This window comes from Malania oleifera, chromosome 12 (assembly GCF_029873635.1).
Source record: "Malania oleifera isolate guangnan ecotype guangnan chromosome 12, ASM2987363v1, whole genome shotgun sequence".
NCBI classification, from domain to species: Eukaryota; Viridiplantae; Streptophyta; class Magnoliopsida; order Santalales; family Ximeniaceae; genus Malania; species Malania oleifera.
The window spans coordinates 46680211-46691674 of record NC_080428.1 but is presented as its reverse complement, the minus strand read 5'-3'; the positions used below and the strand labels follow the sequence as shown (position 1 = coordinate 46691674).

Genomic DNA, 11464 nt, shown 5'->3' with positions numbered 1-11464 from the left:
AAATTATGTAAACCAGAATTTAAATACTATCTGTCAAAAGATGAAATTTTAGTCTTTTAAAGTTTTCTTTTGAACAATGCTCAGTCACAAAAAGTCCTAACCTCAATGTGAGACAACCACGTTTTCTATTGGTTACAATAATTTTACAATTTTTCAATTTTTAAATGGGAACATAAATGTATCCTTATCTCACATTTTTTGGTTAAATTCTATGGTTAATCAAAATTCCAAATCCTCCCATGAATGTAATATCGTCAACAATCTTAAGTGTTTTAAGTAAAATTTCACAAAAAGACACCCAATATTTTTGAATTCTTACAATGGTCAAGTTGGAGGGTTTTTATATTTTGGCAATTTTTCAACTGAAATTTCAAATTTTTGGCTAACAACAATTTTTTTCAGGTTTTTAATCACAAAGCTGGAGAGCGAAACATTTTGAAACTTTAAATTTAGATTCTAAATTATTCGCAATCGTCTAGCTCCATTAGCATTTTCTAAAAGTTCCATTTATAACTTTCATAATTTATCATTAGTTTTCAATATATTTTTAAAAGTGAATCAAAATTCTCATAAATTGAGTCTCAAAACTTTCTATAAAAGCCAAAGTTGAAGTCCTTTGCATTTTGGTGCTAGTGCCAGTGATAAATTACCCAAACCAGTGGCAGCAGTAGCATTGAAAGACGATCAAAAATTATTCCCCCCACGAAGTGCCTGCCTTCATCCAAACACTCAATTTTCAATTTCCAAAGCCTGTTGGCATTTTAAACAAGGCCTCAAATTACCAATAATGGATATGCCAAATAAAAACTGTTGAGACACGTACTTAATAACAATAAGCACTTATTTTTTAAGACACTAAATAAAGCTCATGAACAACCCATGCCCATACCTCACCCAACTGAGTGAATACCTCTTACACAGAACAGCTAATAAGCGCCCTTTTAATGAAGCCTTTCATGTCAAATGCATCCATCCCGGTTTTGGTAACGACACCCTGATCAAATAATACAAAAATCGTTAGAAATATACTCAATTATCTTTCTTTTTTTCTTTTGCAAATGTTAAGTATCATTCCAAGAAACAAGCTGGGATCCTTAATGTGCCGCTTTTTTCATCTCAAATCTTACTGAATGTTTGGTATGTGATAAAAAGTAATGAAATAAAAACTTATATGACAATATCATAAAAATCAATATTCTTTCATTCTATTCCACTCTTTCATTAGGTCAGAATTGGGGGACTCTTAAAATCTATTATACCCCAACACTGTCCCCATCAATTTCTTTGGTGCCCATAAGAATGGCATTCTATCTTCAAATATACATTTTTGGCATGTATTCTTCAAACCAGTGTTCTAAAGGGCATTCTTAATGCATTTTGAGCCCAAAACACCCCCGGGACGTGTAGCAAGAAAAAACTTCCATAAGTCGTAAGCCTTTAGGAGCTGGGCGAACACCTTGAGCCAAACAAGTTCATTTCACACCTAAAACCATAAGGCAACAGCAGAAATCTCTCTCTCTCTCTCTCTCTCACCTCAAGAACCTGATTCAAATCTTCAACATTCAACTTGCTTTAGACCTTATCAAGATCTTCACACTCTAGAAGCCTCTCTCTTCCTCAGAGACTTCTTTTTCACTTCAGCAAGCTACAATGGCACTTCAACTGCATTTAGAAGTTACCAGAGAGCGAGAGAGTTGTGTCCAGCTTGGGTTCCTGAGTTTGGATACTCTAAGCTACTTTTAGGGGTAAAATTTACATAACAGGTTTTATGTAACAATTTAATAAAATTTATATTATTTTTATGATGTACAACTTTTTTAAAATTTTTAAAATAAAATTTTAAAATTTCCAAAAGACTTGTGCCTCAATGCCTTGAGGCTTCAGAGGAAAGTTGCCTTGCCATAGACCTTCGCCTTTTAAAACACTGCTCTGAACCAAATGTATTTCAGTCGCTACATAAATTTACAATTATTTACTAGAACCAAATGTAAAATACCTAAATATGATATTCAAATTCAAACCAAATGTAAAATACCTAAATATGAGATTCAAATTTGAACCAAATGTAAAATACCTAAATATGAGATTCAAATTCGTCTATCACATATGTAACTTGATTCTTTGTTAATAAAATTGAAAAAACTCGAATTTGGAACTTAGAAAATATAAAGAAGAGGAAAGCAAAAATATCGAAGAATTTGATAATCAAGGAAGATGTGGAAGAAAACAAAATATATAGCAAAATATATTATATATTTATACATGCTATTAATTTTCAATTTTTCTTACTTCTCAATCATGTCAATAATTTTTTTGTAAAAGTTCCTTAGTCATATTTGAGATGGAAGGTATAACGAAAAATTGACTTTCATTTTATTTTCTTCTCATTTTCTTTTCTCTCAAAAAATTCTAAATCCAAACAGAGCCTAGTAAGAGAACATCAGAGAGAGAGAGACAGAGGGAGAGGGAGAGGGAGAGAGAGTGACCTTTTCTGTTATGATGCCAAAAATGAGATTAGCTGGGGTGACATCAAAGGCCGGGTTCCAGACATCAATTCCCGATGCAGCAACTTGTTCCCCAAGTCCTCCACGCGAATGCAGCAACTCCTTGGCAGATCGTTCTTCAATAACAATTTCTTGTCCAGAAGCAAGGGATAAATCAACAGAAGTCAAGGGTGCAGCCACATAAAATGGAACACCGTGATGCATAGCACAGAGGGCAAGGCTGTAGGTTCCAATCTTATTAGCAGTATCACCTGCAATGAGGTTAAAATCTGTTGGTCAAACATTAACTTCTAGCACCAAAGCTAAAAATGGATTAATAAGTGAAATACCATTTGCAGTAACGCGATCCGCTCCAACAATTACCGCATTGATGCGTCCAGTTTTCATTAATGCAGCTGCAGCAGAATCAGCAATAAGAGTAGCAGGTATCCTATCATGCACCAACTCAAAAGCTGTGAGTCTAGATCCCTGCAGTCAGCAAAATCAAAAATATAAGTAATACCTACAAGCAGACCAAGTCATCAACTGCAAAAAGCAAGTTTTTTTGGCCAAGCCCACAAAATCCAGCTTAATAAAACCAACATCGCCCCAATTCCATGTCCTGTTAATTATATTATACCTGCTTGAATCAAACAGAGGCATGATCTCTTATAACCACTATTCAGGGCTCACACAACCACTTCAGGATCAAATCTGAACCTCTGCACCACTCCATTCAAACCGGCTAGCTACCTAAGAAAGTCGTAATGCCTGCCCTCAAATTGACCATTTTGCATTACATTTATGGGTGGTGTTTATGCATCTATCAAAATTCCCTCCATCCTTGGGATCTAATGTCATTTCAGGGTTTCTACTGCTCCGTTTGTGTCCACGCCCAAACCCCCAACCGCCGTGGCCCCCCGGGCGGGGGGGGGGGGGGGGGGGGGGGAGAGTGGTGGGGGAAGCAATCCGCCTCATCTGCATCATTCAACTTCAACATAACTGGGCACCATTCAATTTCAGCTGTCATTTATGGTTTTTGTGCAATGGGAAAAGAACATTACGATGCACAAATGTCCCATGAAACACATAAAGGTAGTTGCCACCACACTGAATTCTTGTTTCCTTTATTGACATCATGGCAATGACAATACATCATTATAATTTAACATATTTGGTAGAATAGTTCTGGACTGACTCCAACATTCCGCCAACTCTAAACCCCAGTTCATCAGAATCAAGTTGTTTACAAATACACGATGCATCAAATTAGAACAAGATACTCACTTGGTTGAATGGACGTGTTTCCGTGCAGTAGGCCCTTTCCAAAACTCCTTCAGAATGAAGTGCACGGATTACACCAAGAGCAGTACCATATCCAGCTGTTGCAAGACTGAAAATTGTTGAGCACCAATTAGAACATCATAAGCTTAATCTCAACCCAGCTCAAACACCATATTCACTTGCTCAGCACTAAATAAATTTAAAAAAATACATGGCTGTTGAAGAGAGAGTGTGTGTATGTATGTGAAATAGAGAAAGAGACAAATAGAGAGGAGTTATGTTTTTATACTTCAGAAAACAATAGACCTGCCAGTGTTGCAATGGGTCAAAATAGACAGCTTGTTGGAGTTGTGCTGCTGGCGCTGAAGAAAACTTGATCCGTTAGACCCAATGCCTTTGTTTGAAGCAACATCATCCTTGAGCATAATTTCAGCAGCTTCTATGTAAGCCTGACATTACGGAAACAAAAGTGGCATTGAAGATTAGTAGTTGGGACACAGGCAACATCAAGTTAAGAAAAATTTCCAGAAATGAAGGGAAATAGGTAGGTAAATGATGAGAGGATATTTCAAGCTTCTTTCACTATCAAATCCCAATAAATATTACAATGAATTATTAAATCATATCACCATTAACTCATTGATTTAAAGATCAAAGAACAGCTTAGACAAAATACCATAAAAATGCTCCTAGCCTCTGAAGCCACGGCAGCAGCTTTTGATATCACTTCTTTAAGTTTTGTCACTGCATCTGAAAGATTCACAGCAGTTGGTCGGCTGAAAAGGCATGAAAGATATTAGATGATCAGATAGTAAATATCATTTGCAGTGTGCCATGAACTGCATGTCAGTAGCTTACATCATAACCCAAAAACAACTGTTGCATCAGATTCAATAAGTACCTAGAGACAAGATATTCCAATTTTTTGCCAAGTAAAGATGCTGCATCATCTGATGTCCCATTAAAAGCCTCCATGTTGAACACTTCTACTGCCAGAGAAAGAGCAGCTGCTATGGCAATTGCAGGGGCCCCACGGACAACCATATCCCTTATTGCATGCCTAAGAAAAAAGTAAAACATTACTAAAATATTTGGAAATTCTGGATAATTTGATCCTCGAATTTACTATAATTAAACAACTCTTTGCCCATTGACAATAAAAGGATAGACAACCATCAGTTGTGGTAAACAACCAGGAGTGAGAGAGAGAGACCCACCAGGGGGGGCAGGTGTGGGAGGACGAGAGAAATAGCTTAAAATAATATAGCAAAACATCAAGAGTCAAAAATGATAAAGCCACCACACAGATTGAAAATACATAGATGAGTACAATGCCCTTGCAGAGACAAACATCAAGACCAAACAATTCCAAAATAGATTAACAAAGCAATACACATAATTTGTTCCCAGAGCAAATTGAATCATGTGGTGCCAATGCATGTGTCTAAAACAAGTTTAGTATGATCATTTTGTATTTAAGGCATAATTATTAGGCCTGTACTAGGATATCTACATTAAAAAAAAAAAAAGTAAAAGCAGGATGGCAAACGTTGCATTTTAAAACTAATAGTTGTGTCCATATTCAGCATTTCTTTGAGGGGGTGGGGAGGAGGAAAAAATTTGGCCCTAATGGTAGAGGTTGCGACGCCTTCTTTCCACCTAAGATTCAAGTCTTCCTGCACACAAATTTTGCCACTTTCTTCCAATCTGAAAATACTACACAGATCCAAAATGATTATAACAGACATTGTTCTAAGGTGCACAATACAAAAACAGCAACAAAACCAAGCCTTAGTCCCACTAAGTGGGGTCGGCTATATGAATCCTATTCCGCAAATTTATGCGATCATGGACCATTTCTTTTGATAGATTCAAGGGTATTAAATTTTTACTCACTATCTCCTCCCAAATTATTTTAGGTCTACCCCTACCCCTTCTACTACCCACCACAATAACTAAGTCACTCTTCCTCACAGGTGCACTATAAGGCCTATGTTGCAAGTGTCCATACCATCTAAGTCGTCCCTCCCTTATCTTATCTTCTATAGGAGCTACACCTAACTTACCACAAATATGTTCATTCCTTAATTTATCTTTCAATGTTATACCACTCATCCATCTAACCATCCTCATCTCGGCAACTTTTACTTTTTGGATATTATATTTCTTCGTTGCCCAACATTCCGATCCATATAGCATAGCTGGTCTTATAGCTGTCCTATAAAACTTCCCTTTCAATTTTAAGGGTATTCTACGATCACATAGCACACTTGAAGCACTTCTCCATTTTACCTAACCTACTTTAACTTTATGCATTACATCATCTTCAATTTCTCCTTCAACTTGCATAATAGAACCAAAGTATCGAAATCTACAAGTGTTATTTATTTCTTCATCATCAAATTTAACTTTGTCTCCAATATTCCTCCTATCATTACTAAAATTACATTTCATATATTCTGTTTTATTTCTACTTATCCTAAAGCCTCTAGATTCCAAAGCTTCTCTCCATAATTCTAACTCAGCCTCTACTCCATCCCTAGTTTTGTCAATTAATATAATATCATCTGCAAACAACATACACCATGGAACCTCCTTTTGAATACTCTTAGTCAATTGGTCCATCACTAAAGCAAAAAGATAAGGACTCAAAGCAGATCCTTGATGTACACCTATGGTAATCGGAAATTCTCTAGTTTCTCCATCTATAGTTTTTACTAGTCATTACTTCATCGTACATATCCTTAATGACATCGGTATACCTACAACATATACCCTTTTTTTCTAAAACCCACCATAGAACTTCCCTAGGTATCCTATCATATGCTTTCTCAAGGTCAATAAATATCATATGCAAATCCCTCTTCTTTTCCCCACACTTTTCCATTAATCTTCTTAAAAGATAAATAACTTCTGTGGTAGATCTCATAGGCATAAAACCAAATTGATTTTCTGAGATCTTCGTTTCTAACCTTAATCTTTGTTCAACTACTCTTTCCCATAGTTTCATCGTATGACTCATAAGTTTAATTCCACGATAGTTATTACAATTTTGAATATCTCCTTTATTTTTGTATATAGGTATTAAAGTGTTTTTCCTCCATTCATCTAGCATTTTCTTAGTTTTTACAATTGTATTAAATAAATTAGTTAACCATATAATTCCGTTATCACCCAAGCATTTCCAAACTTCAATTGGGATGTTATCTAGTCCCATGGCTTTCCCATTTTTCATCTTTTTTAGTGCAAACTTAACTTCGTTAACTCTAATTTTGCGAATAAATCTTATATTTTTAGTCTTTTCCTCATTTAACAATTTTAAGTTTAAGCCTTCTATTTGGTTTTCGTTAAACAACTTACTAAAGTAACTTCGCCATCTTTCTTTAATATCTTCATCCTTAACCAAGACAATATCATCCTCACTTTTTATGCATTTTACATTTCCTAAGTCCTTGCTCTTCCTTTCTCTAGCTTTAACAAGTTTAAATATATCTCTTTCCCCTTCTTTTGTACCTAATCTACCATACAAACTATTAAATGATTTATATTTAGCTTCACTAACGGCCATTTTTGCATCTTTTCTTGCCTCCTTATATTTTTCAAAGTTATCTCTATTTCTACCATTTTGCCACGTTTTATACCAAATTCTTTTTATATTTATGATTTTTTGTACATCTTTATCCCACCACCAACTTTCTTTGCTATTCGAGAATCTTCCCCTTGATTCACTTAAAATCTCTTTTGCTATCTTTTTAATAGAGCTAACTAATCTATTCCAAAGAGTATTTGTATCTATCCCATCCTCTAAGGTCCAATCCCCATCTTTGATCATTTTATCTTTAAATTTTATTATATTTTCTCCTTTTAGGTTCTACCATCTAGTTCTCCTACACTAGTTTATTTTATCATTTTCCTTCCATTTTTTAATACATATATCTAACACTAAGACTCTATATTGTGTGGTTAGGCTTTCACCTGGAATAACTCTAAAGTGCACAATCCAATCAAAAAAAGAAAAAAGAAAGAAAGAAAAAGCCAAAGAAATTGAGATATTGGCGAATTGGCTATCCTAGTTTGTGTATATTGGCATAATCTATTTAGCATGTAAAACATAATAGCAGTCCATTGAAGTCATGTCTCAATAAGCATTTGAGCTGATAATATAGCAGCTTATGACTCTTTTTTTTTTCCCCTGTGGGGGTGTGGAAGTGTTCTATAAACATGTATGACCAGTAAAAAATCAACCAATATGAACATAGTAACATAGTTAGGAAAGGGTTGACTCTTATCTAAACTGCAATATTACAAAAGACTACAATTAAATAACTCAGTCAATCATAAAGAAAGCTGGACATATCATTTTTCCATGTGTTAAGACACTCTTTCCTGAAGCAAAGAAGCATTCCAGTAAATTAATAGAAATGGGTTAAACAATTTAGGGCTCTGTACATCAAGAGAAGGCTGATAAGCATGGGAAGCAGCATCAAAGCAATCCAGCATGGCTGAGAAAAAGCTAAACTAACATACCATCCATCTCTTGCGTCTTGAATATCCAAGTAAACAGTTTCAAGGGGAAGCTTTCTCTGTTCAGCAAGAATTGCAATGGTGCACAAAATGAAAAATTAGAATCCATCAAATGCAATAAATAAATAAAGGGTAAATTGCACAGTTTGTCCTTGAAACTTTGCCTGATTACAGCTTGTAGACACATTCTTTTATCTCTATTTCAATTATGGGATATATATTAGATTTAGCCTACAATCAAGTAATAATTGCTTGTTCACTAACTTTACATTTAATAATTTTTGCACAGGCAGACCCTCCACACACACTTGAGATTGATCATTGGACCCATGGTAACGTGGCGGGATCCTCAATCCTAGGTCACGGGATGTATAGAAAGATATGGCTAGGAGAATTCAAACTCAAGTCCATTAAGGGTGGGCCAGCCGCTTTAATCTTTTTAAAGCTAGCTCAAGTTCTATCACATGTTGTCCACGGCTAGTGTCCTCCCCTCATTCTCCTTTCTGGCCGAGTATTGATGCACCATTGGACTATTCAAATTAGTCTCACATGGCCACCTCCTATTGGAGGATGACCTCATCTCTAATGCTATAAGTATCCCCTCTTTATCCCATACAGAAACTTTCAGTCATCACTTATTTTCTCTCTAACTCAAACCTTCTTTGTATAAATCATTATATCACTCATGTTGTTGTGCTTCAAAGGACATTTCCTTGCATCCTCACTAGAATAAGGACATTATACCCCCATCCTTGCATCATTCCCACTTCATCCACCTGCGCACCTAACACTTGAGCTCCTCAAGATCACCCAGTTCTCTTCTCTTGGTCATCTATACTACATTCCATTGCTTGCAAGCAATGCTGCCTCTACCCCACATCAAGCACTTTTTAATCTTCTTAATTTTGATATTTTAGACCTTGACTTTACAAATCGCATGTGATCCTTGATCGTCAAAATTGGCCAACAAATATTAAGCTACTTCGCTCATGATTAGTATCTTATTAAAAACCAAAAAAAAAAAATTACCCACATATGGGGTAAAATGGCACAAATTTAAACTTCAAACTGACACAATGAAATTACACAAAAGAGAGCGGCTCTGGCATGTGCAGCAAGATTTGGGGGAATTATGACTTTTTGCAGCTTAGAGAGCTAAAAAAAATGGTAGTGTACAAGGTCCCAATCACAATTGGTCACATGGGAATTGGCAATTTTTGACAGTCAAGGATAAAATTGCAACTTAGTTCCAACTTCAAAGAGCATTGAAATCCAATCAATCAAGACTTCAAGGACTAACTAAGAAATTTACCCATAAATACATAAAAATTATCTTTAATATTCGTTGATTGAATGATTCACACAATTATAACTAATAAAATTGTCCAGTCATCATAGAAACTTCAATCGCTGAAATAATTCATTAGCAGAGAGAAGCACCTGATCGAGCAGCTGAAGAGAACCACGCTTGTAACAGATAGACTGAAGAGAACCATCTTCTTTAGTTGCATCTGTGAAGTTTGAATAGGACGCCATTGATTTGAACTAGAACTAGCTGAATCTTCTGAAAATCCCCAAGAATACAGAATTCAAAGCTCAAAGCATTTCCTAAGTTGCGCCTATAGAAGCATATAAAAGCAATTATCCAAAAACAAAATAAAGTGCTCTTATATGCCCAAGAAACTCTAAGCCAGGCATACTTCTTAACCAGTTATTTCATCAGTCTCAGTTTCATGCAGCCAAACACACACTAACATTTGCAAACATAAAATTACAAATTAGAGGAGAAAGTACAGTTCTTGCAGACATTAAACCCATATCGAATTTTAGGAGATAAGTAATTATCAGTAACTGAAAAATAAAAAAAAATCTGACCCAAATCCAAACAACCGTTTAATCTAAATCCTGAAGTCCGAAATAATCAACAATACTAAATCAAAAACAAAAACTTAATTTCCGATTAGAGGGTAAGAAGGGCGGCCACATAAAAAATTGACATAGTCGCCCAAATAGAGAGATTACCGATTACAGGCTTCGCAGCAACCGACCGATGTTTTGTAAAGACGACAAAGATCAGAACAAGCAATTGTCACGAGTCCAAGGAAAAAATGGAGACCGAAGAGAGAAAGAGACTGCACCCTCTACGCAGAGAGAGAGAGAGAGAGAGTGACTGACAGTGACGAAGTCGATCAAAATTCGCATTCAAATTGCGATATGTCGATCTTCAGCTTGCTATCTACGCGGCGTCAACACTTCGCAAGTGGATACGGTGTTACCCTCATCATACAGCTCACTTTCAATCTAATTTTTTTTATTTTTTATGATTATTGAATTATCCTATAATTATTTTTTTTTAGTCTTAAGTGCATACTAATAATAATAATAATAATAATAATAATAATAATATAGTTTTTTTTTTTAAATTAAGCAATATTAGCACCTTATAAATAAAAAGGTACGACTCAAACCTATGATCAAAAGAAATCTTATTTTGATAATATAGAGGGTACAATAACTTAGGTATCATGTCACTATTTGATTAAATTTCAAATCATAAATTATAAAATTTTAAATATATTGGATAATTATTTAACATAAACTTGATATCATAGTTATAAATTTTGAATGAAAGACATTATGGGAGTAAAATGCTTTTATGTGACGTTTATGGTTTTTAATGTATTCCTTATTTTTCAAGAAAATATCGTATAAAATATATAAATTAGATTAAAAAAAATTGTTGTGTCAGATTGAGCCTTACAAGTTACATGAATTAATGGGTTAAGTTCAAGCAGATCGTAAATGGGTAAGGGTTAAGTGATTTTGAGTTGACCCGTTTAATAATCGGTGAATAACATACAAACTCAAACTCACCCGTTTAATAAATAGGTCGTAAACAGGTGACCTGTTTAAAAAAATAATTTATATATTTTAATTTTTTATTTACTTTTTTTAAAAGAAAAGCACTTTTTTATTTATTAAATCTTTAAAAAAATGTTTGTATATATCTTTGAGATGAGTAAGACGAAGAGTGACTCGGTGAGAGGGAGACGGAGACGGAGACAGAGAGTCAAAGCTGAGAGGGAGACTAATGAGAGTGAGAGGGCTTTTGTAACACCCCGACTCCGAGGGGCCTGGGATATTAACTTTTTACCATTGATTTACAACAGAAG

The 11464-nt window shown here is 35.0% G+C and overlaps 1 protein-coding gene across 2 annotated transcripts; it reads right to left on the bottom strand.

The window, feature by feature from the left end:
* Nucleotides 1–716: 716 nt before the first annotated feature.
* Nucleotides 717–10625, bottom strand: LOC131144609 (methylthioribose-1-phosphate isomerase). Of its 2 annotated transcripts, none has more exons than XM_058093343.1 (10): nt 10314–10625; nt 9732–9855; nt 8295–8350; nt 4669–4827; nt 4444–4543; nt 4074–4216; nt 3771–3876; nt 2834–2972; nt 2487–2755; nt 717–994 (listed from the first exon to the last, which is right to left on the bottom strand). In XM_058093343.1, the coding sequence occupies exons 2-10, from the start codon at nt 9825–9827 to the stop codon at nt 914–916; spliced, it is 1149 nt and encodes a 382-aa protein (XP_057949326.1). In that variant the 5' UTR covers nt 9828–9855; nt 10314–10625; the 3' UTR covers nt 717–913. The 2 variants fall into 2 exon arrangements, with proteins under 2 accessions (XP_057949326.1, XP_057949325.1); XM_058093342.1 differs by having other exon boundaries at nt 9732–9910; nt 10314–10555.
* Between the last annotated feature and the right edge of the window lie 839 nt (nt 10626–11464).